The sequence below is a fragment of the Mastigoproctus giganteus genome, chromosome 7 (assembly GCF_048544385.1).
Source record: "Mastigoproctus giganteus isolate SK-2022 chromosome 7, ASM4854438v1, whole genome shotgun sequence".
In the NCBI taxonomy this organism is placed as follows: Eukaryota; Metazoa; Arthropoda; class Arachnida; order Uropygi; family Thelyphonidae; genus Mastigoproctus; species Mastigoproctus giganteus.
The window spans coordinates 144747141-144761905 of record NC_143581.1 but is presented as its reverse complement, the minus strand read 5'-3'; the positions used below and the strand labels follow the sequence as shown (position 1 = coordinate 144761905).

The 14765-nt window shown below is 38.3% G+C and overlaps 1 protein-coding gene across 3 annotated transcripts in view; it reads left to right on the top strand.

Annotated features, from left to right (window-relative positions):
* The window catches only part of Cog1 (conserved oligomeric Golgi complex subunit 1), a 546651-nt gene that overhangs the window by 49474 nt on the left and 482412 nt on the right, over positions 1–14765 (top strand). For all 3 annotated transcript variants that reach the window (XM_090377929.1, XM_090377930.1, XM_090377928.1), the window contains exon 4: positions 1022–1066. In XM_090377929.1, the coding sequence (XP_090234055.1) occupies positions 1022–1066 (45 nt within the window). The remainder of the gene's footprint in view (positions 1–1021; positions 1067–14765) is intronic.

Below are 14765 nucleotides of genomic sequence, written 5' to 3'. Positions count from 1 at the left end.
ATCAATCATACTGCATGATGGAAGAGATAGGGACGGGTTGACCGGAACTTAGCTCTAGAGACTAAACATGGGTTCCACCACTTCAAGCCTCCAATAAGCAATGTAGTGGTTATTGCACTGGTTTTTTATGCTTATTCAACATCATTTGGCACTCACTAAGACAGTCTCTGACACTGGGTTGAAAGAACATTAAAGACCAAGATTGAAACAAACTACTGTTACCTCCTCTGTATATAAACCTAGATTGAAAGAAACAGCTTGTACAAGCCCCGAATAAATAAGAAAATTGTTTCAACTATGTTGCACTAAATTCCCATTGTTTCCATATTAAGAAATCATAATGCAGGAATTTCTGTTGTACTTGAAATCTGCAGGCATCTGCTAGACTGCATTTGAGGAATCCTTGAACCAAACTGAAAGAGTTACTTGGGCTGGCTTTAAAAATATAGTGTGCGGTTTTTTGGGAAACAGTTGAAGAGATTTAGACTGCCGTGAGTGACATACTGAAGTAAAGTCACTCATGGTAGTCTAAATCATGGAGGGAGAAGGTACCAAGGAGGATGAAATGTCAATACACTGGCTGATTACTGCTGGATGCTAAAAAGAGGAACAGCCACAGAAACTAACTACCTGAGGAAGTCAAAGATTCAAGTTTAAGTTGGTCTAGTGTGTAAGAAATCTAGTTTCTGGCCGTCAGTGCTAGAAAAAAAACAATAAGATATAGCGTTTGATATATATGTGTTTCTTATAAAAGTAGCCTGTTTGTAAAATTGAAGAATAAACCAGAACCTCCACCAATATTTTCAATGTTTAATTTGTAAAAAATTCAATTTGATTTGTGTGATAGAGCAAATTTAAGTAACTTCTGAAGTTTCCATTAAAAAATGTATTTCAAATTTTTTATCAGCAGTAAAAAAAAAAAAAATTCATTTTAAAATGTAGACTTGTGTAATTTTTTATGAACTTTGTGTTTTTCTTATTTATTTTTGGATATAATAATTAAGAAATATATTTTCCTTAGAAATGATATTGAAAGGAAGAAAGAAGATCTGAGACAGTTAGTAGGGTACGTACTACACATAAGCATCTTCCCTTTACTTTAATGAAAATTTAAGGCAATTTCTGTCTTCTTGATTGGAATAATTATTCAATTGTAAGCATTAAAATAATAATTATCAATGGTTGAAATTTATTGAGATTAGTTTTGGTTTTTCATTAGGTTTTCTATTATAATCTATTTCCATTAGTTCTTTTTTCATCCCATCAACACGCAGTTTCAGTTTATGGGATAAAAAATATATACAATTAATGCAGCGATCCTGTCTCGTAAGAGAACCTGTTGTACATTGATCCATTTTTTTCCCATCCATCCACCCACTTTTTCAGGAGAACATTTTATTTATTTAGCATTTGTGTACAATTCCATAATAGGACCCACTTACTCGTATGGTATGTAATAAAGCGGAGAACCTTTCAAAAACTGAAGTACAGTGGGCCCCTGATAAATGGCCTTGGTTCTATAAAAGTACAGCAGGTTAAGGAAATAATAGATAAGGAGCAATATAGTTGCATGTTATAATGGTGAGTGATCCATTTCAGGCAGGGATGCTATCGACTTGCATGCTCCATTTATATTTGAAATAAATGAAACCTAATAAAAATGAAATTAACAATACATTTATCGATTTTAAAATACAGTGTACTGCATACAGTATGCATGTTACCCTTTGAAAGACAAATCATCTTTCATTTAATATCAAGAACTGAAGTATAGAAGTTGAGAGCTGTGAAACCTTGATAGCATCATCTCTTTTGTTCTCTCATTTTTTCCTTTTTCCTCTCATTCAGAATTTCCTTGTAGCGATGATCAGTGTAAACATCCCTTATGACTTTGGAAGGTCTCTCTGAATTCAGGTCCTCATCTGTAAGCTCCATCATTGCTTCTCAGTGCCAGAGAAATCCATCAGTGTTGAAGTTCATAGCTTCTCCATGTGTTCATCATAAAACTGCTCTGAGATCTTTAATTCACTCATTTGAAAAGGGTTTGAATGTTGAGCTCTTCAGCATGTGCCTCCAACAGTACTTCAACGTCAGCGTTCTAATTTCTTATTATCCAATTTAATTATATATGTATTTTTAAACCTCTAGCACTAGTCGCATACCATACTAAATGGTAAATGACTCTTATCAATCAGTGCAATACCACCACTTTGTTTATTGGATGCTTCAAGTGGTGGAACCCATGTTTAGTCTCAAGAGCTAAGTTCCAGTCAACCACTTCCCTATTTCTGCCATCATGCAGTATGTTGTTGTTATTTGGTTTTTAGGAGCATTAGCAACTAAGGCCATATTGCTCCCGGGATATGCGGTGGTCATTCCCTGTCCTTTTCGCATCCTCCATATTTGGTGGTTACAGGCTCGAACCCCGGTCTAATCAAGAAGCGTGTGCATGCACTGCTGCTCCTGCCCACCTGGCTATGGAGGTGCCCATGCAGTATGACTGATGACTTTTTAGGTTATGATGAACGTCATGGCGAGATCCAATCTTCCTTACATTTGAGGGTACAGCTCTAAAACGGTGTTCGCAGGCCGGCAACTAGTTAGTACACCAGACCGAACCTATTGGTAACTCTTTAGGAGGCTTCCAGATCAGCTAGTGTATGATCTTACTTCCTCTACTCTGCCCCAGATAGTGACTGGAGGGAGTCTGAGTAGTGTGTATGCAGGGGGCATTGTTGAGGCCACGTTATGTCAAAAAGGATCTGGGTATATTCGTACCGTGTGTACTCATATCCAAAAATTTCATTACTTCATACAGCATATCCCACCCACTTTTTCTTACTATTGAATACACCATGAATTGTCAAACTAATAGAGAAAGCTTATCTGCAAAAAGATCTGAACTTCCCAAGGACTTCCTAATTCATTTCACAAATATACGTGGTCTCAATTCTAATCTCAACGATGTCCATTTGCAGTCTGCCAAACCCCATGTACTTTTTCTGACAGAATCTCAGTTATCGGTTGATTCAACTACTGCTCATCTCAGATGCCCAAATTATTCGCTGTATGATTCCTTTCGCCTCAAAGGTGGTACTTGTGCATATGTCTGTTCTGATATTCCCTGTCAGAGACTTGGCAATTTGGAATCTCCTCTCTTTGATCTTCTCTGGCTTAAAATCTCTCTACCTCATTGTGTCAAATTCATCTGTTGTCTCTACTGTTCTCCCAACTCCACTAATCACTTGGAACTCTTTGACTTCCTTTCTTTGCAACTTGACTTTCTCCAGTCCAACTTTCCTAACAGTGAGGTAATTTTCCTTGGCGATTTTAATGTTCACAACTCCAGCTGGCTTCCGTTTTCTAGTCACACTGACCAAGCAGGTCGAGATGCTGAGGCTTTTGCAATTACTAATGACCTAGCACAGATTGTTCATTTACCTACAAGAATACCGGACAATCCTAATCATACAGCCAATACGCTTGATCTTTTTCTCACAAACAACCCTTCTAAGTACACGGTCGAAGTGAGAGTTCCTTTAGGCACTTCAGATCACAACTTGGTGATTGTCTCTTCTCCGATGGAACCTTTATCTCATGGCTATTCCCAACCTCGTGTTGTTTGGCATTACAAGAATTCAAAATGGGATGACCTGTGAGACTTCTTTTCCTTGGTCGGATTACTGTTTCAAAATTTCTGATGTCAACGTTTGCTCAGATCATGTCAGTGAAATTATTCTTGCAGGAATGGAATGCTTTATCCCACACTCCACTTTAAAATCTCGTCCTTTATCTAAAGCTTGGTTTTCCAATAAATGTGCTAAGGCTGTCCAAGAGAAGAATGTTGCATATCGTAATTGGCTTGTTTCTTATTCTTCAGTTTCAATTTCTGCCTACACCAAAGCTTGCAACAATTGTAAAGCAGTTATTAATCAGTCCAAACTAGAGTTCGAACAGGCTAAAAGTAGAAAACTTGCTTCTTGCCCTAATGGTAGCCGAGCATTCTGGTCTCTTGGTAAAGCTATTGGCTGCAACTTTTGCCCCAATCTGCTCCCACCTCTGTCCAAACCAGATGGTTCTGTTGTCACTTCAGCCAAGGATAAAGCTGACCTGCTAGCATCCCATTTTTCTTCCAGCTCATGTATTAATGGTCTTGGTAAAACACCTCCCACCATTCCCAACAACCTCCATTCAATGCCTCCTGTGGTCTTCCATCAAAAGGATATCAGAAGGATTTTGATGAATCTTGATGCTAAGAAAGCTCCAGGTCCTGATGGTATTTCTCCACTTGTTCTCAAAACCTGTGCTCCTGAACTTACTCCTATTCTTTCCGCATTTTTTCACTTTCTTATTCCAAAGGTGTTTTTCCTTCTGCTTGGAAATTTGCTTATATCCAGCCAGTTCCTAAAAAGGGTGACAAATCCCTCCCATCCAATTATCCTCCCATTGCAATTACTTCTACTCTTTCTAAAGTAATGGTGAAATCAATTAACCGCCAAATTTTAAACTACCTAGAAACCTTCCGTCTGATAAACGATCACCAGTATGGATTCCATCAGTGTCAATCCGCTGGTGATATTCTGGCTTATGTTACCCATTTATGGACTAATTCAATGGAAAGGTTTGGTGAAACACAAGTAGTTGCACTTGACATCTCAAAGGCTTTTGATCATGTTTGGCATAAAGGTCTTCTAAACAAGCTTCCATCTTATGGTTTGCCAACTGTTTTTAGTAACTGGTTATCCAGTTTTCTCTCTGATCGCTCACTGAGGGTGATGGTAGATGGGCCGACCGGGCTAGCCGAGTGGGTAAAATACCTGCCCGGCAACCCAAAGGTCGCGGGTTCGATTCCCGCCTCGGGCTTGGATCAAAGTACTGTAAAAACCTTGGGAGGTGCAATATGGCCACAGAAGCTGATGCGCCAACAACTACCAAATCAAAAAAAAAAAAAAAAAAAAAAAGATGGTAGATGGCTCTCTATCTTCTAACTTCTCCACTAATGCCGGTGTCCCCCAAGGTTCAGTTCTTTCCCCCACTCTTTTCCTCTTGTATATCAATGACCTTCTTCCATTGACTGGAAATCCTATCCATAGTTTTGCCGATGATAGCACATTGCATTCAACTTTCCATTTTGAAAAACCTTGTCCTGCTCAATCAGCTTCAACTTCTCGAAAATCTGCTACCATTTTCTTAAATGCCGATCTTCAGGTAATTCTCCAGTGGGGCAAAGACAACTTAGTTGATTTCAATCCTTCTAAAACTCAGTCTTGTCTTATATCTCGCAAAAAGGATTCTTCTGCTCCTATGCTTATCTTTAGTGACACTCCGATTTCTAGGAAAGATGATATATCTCTTTTAGGGATTACCCTGAGTTCTAATCTCTCTTGGCACAAGCACATTACAAATATTGCTTCCTCTGCATCTAAAAAACTTGGTTTTCTCTTTTGCTCTCTGGCATTACTTTTCTTCCAAATAACTGCTCACTCTGTATAAATCGCAAATCCGCCCTGCCATGGAATATTGTTCCCACATCTGGGGTGGTGCTCCCAAAACCTCTCTCAGGCTTCTTGATTCCATTCAGAAGAGGGCAGTTAGGTTAATTAATGATTCATCTCTAACAAAGTCTCTCCACTCGCTTTCTCATAGATGTACTGTTTCTGCTGCATGCCTCTTCTACGGATACTTCTATGGGCACTGTTCTTCTGAATTGGCTTCTATAATTCCCACTCTCTCTTTCAAAACAGTCCGAACACGTGCCGCCACCAGCCAACATCCATTTACTGTCCAACTTCAAATCCACAGAACCAACTTTTCATCTTCCTCATTTATTCATTCAACTGCTGCATTTTCTGGAACAACCTTCCTTCATACGTATTTCCTGAAAATTACAATCTACAGAAGTTCAAGTCAACAAATATCTTCTTTCTTCTTCTCAACCTCCAACCCAAGCAGGGTACTAAGTACTATAGGTTCTAATACCTCTCTTGTTTGGGGTTCACATAAAAAAAAAAAAAAAAAAAAATGATCCTTGATGGCTTCTATGGGACTAGTTTCATCCACTACTTTTGATTTTCACCTCCACTAGAAGCATAATTTTCTTATTCCACTATAGGTTGTCCTATTGCTTTATCATCATCAGAAATTTTCTCCAATTCATCACCTTTACTGCATGTGCAATAGTCGTAGTACTTTTGCAATACTTTAACCTACTTCTTGTTTTTTTTATTTCTTCTTGTTTTGTTTTTCTGTTTTTTTTTTGTTTTTTATATTTTGCTCCACTTAATTTTTTCATTGGAAATGGATTAATAACCTGGGTAATTAATCTTATAATTTTTTAATCATTTTAAAAGTTCATATTTAGTATATTTTTCTCTAAGATATTTGAGTAATTTTAACTGATTCTTTTATTTAATAAGTTAAAAACGCTTATTATTTGCACTAATCATAAAATTTTGCTATTATTAAATTAATAAAAAGGTTAGCGATAGACACTTTTTTCTAAATGATAATATTCTGTCTTCTCATACACTGTGTCTATGCATCTCTTACTTTAGTCCCACTTGAATCCTCCTCTTGCACAGACACATGAGTACATTGAATCCTCCTCCTCTTGCAAAAAAACTCACGAGTACATTGTCTGTGACTTGGCGCCACAATCATTTAATTCAAATTCTGCACAAAGTATACATGTAAAAATCGACACAATCATACATAGCACCAAAACAAAGCAATTAGGGGGTCCTATTGATATAAAATGTATTTACAGAGGATAGTAGGCGCCTCCGTAGCCAGGTGGGAAGGAGCAGCAGCAGCAGTGCGCAGCACACACTTCTTGATTAGACCGGGGTTCGAGCCTGTCACCACCAAATACGGAGGATGCGGAAAGGTCAGGAAATGACCACCGCATATCCCGGAGCAACATGGCCTTAGTTGCTAATGCTCCTAAAAAAAAAAAAAACTAAATAACAACAACAGAGGATAGTGCTTGTTTTCAGTACTGGCCTTAGCAAATGCAGGACCCGATTGGAGCATGCTGGCGAGCCCCTTGAAAAATTCAATATTAACACCTCAATATTTTTAAAAAATGAAAAACTAAAACTATTGATAATTCTTTATTATTTTTATATTATTACAATTTGTTAACAATTGATGAGGCATTATGATAATATAAACAAAACTAATCAGAAAGATATATTTTTTTTATCAGCAAAATCTTGGAAGACTTTATTAAAATTTAAATTCCTTGCTTCTCTTTCAGTGGATAAAATTTCAAGGCTGTTGAGTCTCTCATGAAGCATTGTTGATGTCAGATATGTTTTAATTAACTTTAATCGGGAAAAACTTCTTTCCCCTGATGCTACAGTCACCGGAATCTTTAAAAATATTATTAGCGATATCAGTTAATTCGTAAATCCAGTGGATCTTTTCATTAGTTTCGAGAAATTTTAAAATATTTAAAGGATTTTTGAAGTACAATTCTGGAAGAACTAATTTCAGTGCTTCCATTTCCTCAACTAGCATATGGCCATCAATATCTGCTACCTTCACAGACTTGACTAATTCGTTGCCCTCAATGATTTTGGCATCTGAAAGTGCGATTTCTAAATCAGCAGCGTGTTTTCTTAAATCATCCCTTAATCAAATTGTAGACAAGCCTTGTCTGCGATTTTATTAAACCAGTTTACCTTGTAAGCGTCCTTAGGATTTGTTATAGGTTCATCAGCAGGCTCGTAATTGAAGTGTCTCTTTCTATTTTGTAATCTTCTTGTGCGAAATTCGGAGATGCTTCTAATTCTGTCGCAAGTTCTGTGGCACCAACCAAGACTTGTTTAAAGTCAATCCTCTATACTTTGACATCCAGCAAAGAAGGTTTGTAAATGAAGAATGAGCTGTAGCAAGATCTGTAGAATCACTTTTCAGCTCTTTACTAACAAAATTTACTTGAAACAACAAATCATGCCAAATACTAATGAAACAAGAAACTGATATTCCTTGATTTGGTTAGCTAGTGATTCAGCTTCACTTCTTGTTTGGGCATCTTCTGATGTTTCTGCTATTTCCAAAAGTGCATCATAGAAATCAACTTGTTACCTTATTATTATTATTATTATTATAAGCCATATGGTGCAAGGAAGCCTGAGGCTTATGCTGTACCAGCCAAAAAAAATTACTGCATTGCCCTGAGAGAGAGAGAGAGAGAGAGAGAGAGAGAGAGAGAGAGAGAGAGAGAGAGAGAGAGAGAGAGAGAAGGGAATCGGCAAGAAAGAAAAGAATGATGATATCCAGCTCAGGACCCTGGGTTTGCCAAGCCCATACTCACTCACCAGATGTGAGCCTCTGGGGTCTTTAAAGCCTTCACACTTTGCATTCGATGCTCCTTTCACAGAGAGGCTTTACAGAAAGACCCTTCACATATATTTGGAAAACTGACCATCTCTTTGTTGATGCTGAAAATAGCTTGTACTTGTTGAAGTGTCCCAAAAAAGGTCATTGCATCAGGACAGGTTTTGGCGATATCCTCCAAAATTAGATTATAATTGTGACAAGCACATGTTGTAAAAAAATGCCCTTTACTTTTCCTGTAAAAGTTGTGCCGGAACACCTGAAACTTTTCCTCTCTTATTAACTCCATTGTCATAACCTTGATCTCGGTGCTATGTTATGTCTAATTCTAATATTTTGAGTTCCTGTTTCAGCACATTATACAAATTTTCTCCGCTACTGCTATCTATATTGATAAATTTTATGAACTGTTCACACACCTACTGGCATATTGGGCCATGTTCAGTCGGAGATGTATCTAATTCTCAGGGACATTTCAAAGGCTTATTGATAGACAATGTTAACTACAAAATTGCATTTTTGTTTTGAAACAACTTTAGTTTAACTTTATACAAATGACAATTTGGAAAATTAAATGCACTAGGCATAATCCTTATGGGTTTTGATAATTAACTATATAATATCGGTGTAAATACACCATAGTTAACCCATAGATTTGAGCTACGATTGTACCGTAGAAGGCATCGTTTTAATTGTATCTCATAATGTGGTTGCCTTCACAACAAGATAGCTATTATTGAATTACTTCAAATAAATAACGCTTCTCTAGTAGAGAAGACTACTGTTATTTATTTTCAGCGTACCACCACCCATACGATCGTTTCGAAGAGAGATACAATTAAAACGATGTCTTCTACGCTACAATCGTAGCTCAAATCTATGGGTTAACTATGGTGTATTTACACCGATATTATATAGTTAATTATCAAAACCCATAAGGATTATGCCTAGTGCATTTAATTTTCCAAATACATTACCACCACACCATTCTGGCATCTCTCATAATGTGGATATAACTTCGCAACTGATATGGCTTGTTGTATTACCTACCCGCCCACTGATGACGAAGCCAAAAAGCTTCGAAACGATCGTCTGGGTGGTGGTACGCTGAAAATAAATAACAGTAGTCTTCTCTACTAGAGAAGCGTTATTTATTTGAAGTAATGTAGCTATCTTGTTGTGAAGGCAACCATATTATGAGATACAATTAAAACGATGCCTTCTACGCTACAATCATAGCTCAAATCTATGGGTTAACTATGGTGTATTTACACCGATATTATATAGACAAATAACAATGCATATCATGTCATATAAATGTATTTTTCTAGTAGTTTACAAGTTAGCTTGAGCTATAAGCACATTTCCAGTAAACCAATAAAATTTCAAATGACTTTTTCGTGGTTAATTACAAAAATGTTTACTACAAAATGATTTTGTTGTTAATGTTGTCTGAATCCTCTATTTGTTCTTGATGGCTGATATCGGGTGTACACTGAAGAATAACAGCAAAATTCTTGACTGATTTTATTTGCGCTAGAAAGATTCTTTTTCTAGTGCTTCTGTGGACTCTCTTTTTCTCTTCCTTTTAGCGTAGCCACTTGATATGCCTTTATTCTTCTTTTTTTTTTTCATTCTAAAAAGAAATTATAAGGCAACAGATGGATTAGTAAAAATTTTCTTACATGTTTTGTTTTCAACTTACTTGTTGTAGAATAACAAACTTTATAAAATAACTGCATTTTATACTTTATCAGTGATCAAATGGGGAACACTATCATTCATTAAACTATAACACTTCTGATATTTAGCCTGTTAAGCGGTGAGTGTGAGAACAATAAGAAAATCTTTTTCATGGCAGACACTCATCGACAGCATGGAACACTGCTAGTTTCAGTAAATGACATAAAAACACACTTGATAAGAATTCTATAATGCATTCATTGAGTTCAATTATATCAAGAAAAGTTACTACAAATAGATTCTTGAAATTCAAATAGTACCATATTACAATGCCTAATGCCAGTTTTCTTGAATGGCAATACTCTCTGATGCTGAAAACTAGAGGGCTCTTCAGCTTTCTTGTGCTTTGTTTGTATTACAGTGCCTTTCAGTATCATTTATTTTGGCTGCCAACGTCATTTACAATATTTTCTAACATATGTAAAAAAAAAAAAGTTATTGTTTCAAGTTTCACAGGAGCCCTGCTTGATTTAAATGTACTTTAAAATCAATTCTTTAACTAAACTTTAAAAAAAATTTCTTTCTCTTTATTCTTTACCTCTGTTTTTCATTTATTCTTTGTTCCTTTTTTCATTTAATTTTAATTTTTCTGCTATGCAGGGGGCCACAAGAGCATGGGCCTGATTTGGTCCAATCGGCCTAAGTGAAAAAACCTGTTTCACTATCAGCACTGCAGGAAATTAAATGGCAAATACTTCTGATCAAATAATGAACACTAGCAATAGCATTAGTAGAGGCATTTGATGCAAGAAAGCAAGCTTATGTAGCATCGGCCAAAAAAAAAATAAATAAAAATAAAATAAATAAATAAAAAATAACCACTTCCACTTCACCCCTTTGTTCGTTCGAAATACCTGTCCAGCTGAGCCTTAAACTTATTCAGATTATCAACCTCAACGACAAGTGATGGAAGTCTGTTCCACCAACCAACCACCCGCTGGCTAAAGGCAAATTTCCTCACGTCTATCCTACATCTGTCTTTCCTCAATTTGAATTTATGCCTTCTCAGATGATTATTCTGAGCAATAGGAAGAATCCCATCAGCATTGATCATGCTGAAACCATTCAAGGCTTTATACACCTCTATCGGATGACCTCATTGGTGCCTAGTCTCCAGACACTGTAATTTGCAAAACTTAAGCCTTTCTTCATAAGAGCACCCCTTTGTTCCATTCACCAATCTTGTTGTCCTTCTCTGTACTCGTTCCAGCATCTCTACATCCTTCTTGAAATGAGGCCTCCAGACCTGTATACAGTACTCTAGGTGTGGCCTGACCATTGCCTTATACAAGGGAATAATCAACTCCTTATCCCTGCTAGAAAAATTCCTATATATCATCGACAATACACCATGAGCTACTCGTGCAGCCCGTCTGCACTGCTCAGAAAACTTCATATCTGCCTGCACAACCACCCCCCAGGTCCCTTTCATTCTCTACCACTGTCAGTGTAGTACCACAAAGTTGATACGTTGCTCTGGGGTTGCTGTTTCCCATATGTAGTACTTTACATTTGTCAATGTTAAACTTCATTTGCCACCTCTCAGCCCATCTGCTCAACCTTTCCAGATCCTGTTGCAGTAGCATAGTGTCAGAAGTGTCCTTGACAACCCTGCCAACCTTCGTATCGTCTGCACACTTGGACATTAAGCTTCATATACCATCATCAATATCATTTATAAATACAAAAAACAATAATGGACCCAATACTGAACCCTGAGGGACTCCACTAATAACATTAGTCCACGATGAGCAGTGTCCATTGATTACCACTCTCTGTCTTCTCCCCCTCAACCATCCCTTTATCCATAGCAGCAATTTGCCTCCAATGCCACACTGCTCCGATTTGTGCAGCAGTCTTCCATGTGCAACAGTATCAAAAGCCTTTCTAAGATCCAAGTATATAATATCAAAGTTATTCCCTGCATCCCGTTCTTTTGTGACTGCATCATAGTATCCAATCAAATTGGTCAGGCAAGGCTTCCCCTTAACAAAACCATGCTGTGTCTGAGCTATAACTGAAGTCTTGTCTAGATGATCCTGCAGTGCTTCTTTAACCAGTGCCTCCATTAATTTTCCGGGAAGAGAAGTTAAACTAACAGGTCTATAATTACTTGTGTCGCCCTTTGATCCTCCTTTGTGAATTGGAGTCACATTTGCACATCTCCAGTCCATGGGTACTTCCTCTGAGTCCAAGGAAGCTCTCATAATTATGGCTAAGGGTTTGCTTACTTCCTTTGCTGCCTCCTTTAATATAACTGGATAGATCCCATCCACCCCAGGTGCCTTTCTTGTATTTTTATTCAACAATTTCTCCTCCACTTTACTCTCAGTTATTACAAGATTCTCTATCTTTCTGCCAGAGTTGAATACACCTCTGGCATTCCCCTCGCTGAATAATTCCTCATGTGTGAATGTTGATGCAAAATATTCATTTAGTTTGTTAGCTTCCTGAGCAGGATCATCAACAGTTGACCCATCGATATCAAGTGGACCAATCTGATTCATCCCCTTCCTTCTAGAGTTTACATAAGTAAAGAACTCTTTGCTGTTTTTCTTTGCATCCCTTGCCAAAGATTTCTCGTAATCTGCCTTCACCTGCCTAACCTCCTTTGTAACTTGGTTACAGATCAACTTGTATCTATCATAGGCTTCTGTGTCACGTGTTAATTTGTATGTATCCCATGCATTTTTCTTTTCTGCCATATGTCTCATTAGTTCATCTGACATCCACTTAGGCCTAAACCTTGAACAATATTTCTTAGTTGGTATGTAAAGCCTAGTAGCTTCCAAGATAAGTTCTCTGAATGCTTCCCATTTTGAATTTGCTGTTGGTAACATCATCTGTTGGTCCCACTGTATTGAATTTAAATACTGTCTCAGTCCATCGTAGTCACCTTTACGAAAGCAATAACCCTTCCCTTTACCCCTAATGGTAGTTACCTCTTTGAGTAAATCCCACTTCAGTACTGTGATCACTGCCACTTAGTGGTTCATTTACCCGCAGATTCTTAATGCATGAAGAATCACTACTGATAATCAAATCAAGAGTATTTCTCCCTCTAGTTGCCTCCCGAACAGGCTGATGTAGAAAACAATCATCCAATAAATCCACAAAAGCCTTGCTAGTGTGTGAGTGACCAGCCCCCAATTTCCAGTCAATATCTGGGAAATTAAAATCCCCCATTATAAGACTCTCTGATTTACTGGCCCACTCTATTTCCCCGTACAGTTTCTTATTACACTCATCAGAGTCATTAGGCCTATAGCACACTCCTACTCTCAATTTTGATCTCCCGATGCTTATGTCACACCAAACTGACTCGACACTGCACTGTCCAGCAATGTCGACTGGCTCCACTTCCTTGGATTTTATGTATTTCTTAACTAATAGCCTAATCCCTCCTCTCTTCCTATCCTGTCTATCCCTTCTGTAGACATTGTACTCCCCAAATTCCAGTTCTGCATTCCTTATATCTGTGTGACACCACGTCTCTGAAATCCCCACAATATCTGCCTTTGATGTTTTGAGCAATACCTCAAATTCATGAAATTTATTTATCAAACTCCTAGCATTGGTGTACACGCAAGTATACATGCATCTGTTCTTTTTCTTTGCTATCCTAACACAACCCATGTGTTTACTTGTACCCCAATGATTCCCAGCAGTCTCTGAAATATTCTGCATCTTATTTTCCAGGCTGCGGCTCATTCCAATAGAAGCAGTGCAAGAATCACTTTGACCTCTTCCAGTGGCTACTGTTTATCTATTAGTCCTTGTATCCCTCCAATCTAGCAATTTTCCGACCCACCTAACACTGCCTCGATAGCATCAGCAAACATTCTTGCACCCTTTCTATTTAAGTGTATCCCATCCCTGTAGAAGCAGTCTCTCCTGTTAACAAGTACAGACCAGCTGAAAAAAATGCTACCCCTTGAGCCTTGCACAATCTTTCCAGGGCCGAATTGATCGACAGGGCTCTCATCATATACTCTCTCCTATCGTGTCTGGGCAGAATTGCAGACACTTTCAACTTCAACCCTAATCCACGGCTTTTTTTCAACAGTGACCTGTACTTTTTAAGTAATTCAGCCGGTATCCTACTCTTAATATCATTAGTGCCAACGTGTACAACTATATCACCTTTTGTGCCCTTAAAAGATGATATCCGCTCTACAACGTCATCAACCTTTGTCACTGGCAGTCATACCCTGGTCCTGTTCCACCTATCCTTTTTACAAAGCATGTTTCCCGTTTCCCTGACAATAGAGTCACCAACAACTACTAGTTCCTTTGGGACCAGTGCATTCTGCCTTGGGGTCTGCTGCTGTGTTGCATGATGACGAAGTGCAAGCTCTGGCATTGGTGTGGGCAGCTGAGAGCTCGATGGGCCCCTCATTTTTAATCCTTCGAGGGCATCCACCCCGTCCTTCAAGCTCTCATATAGGCTCATAACAACGCTGAGTTGTCGCCTGATTTCCTTACACTCCTTGTATCGCGCACACACAAAGACTTCCCCCATGGCAGTATCATGTCCCATACCGGCGTCTCCGTAGCCAGGTGGGCAGGAGCAGCAGTGCGCAGCACACGCTTCTTGATTAGACCGGGGTTCGAGCCCGTGACCACCAAATACGGAGGATGCGGAAAGGTCAGGGAATGACCACCGCACCAGAGCAATA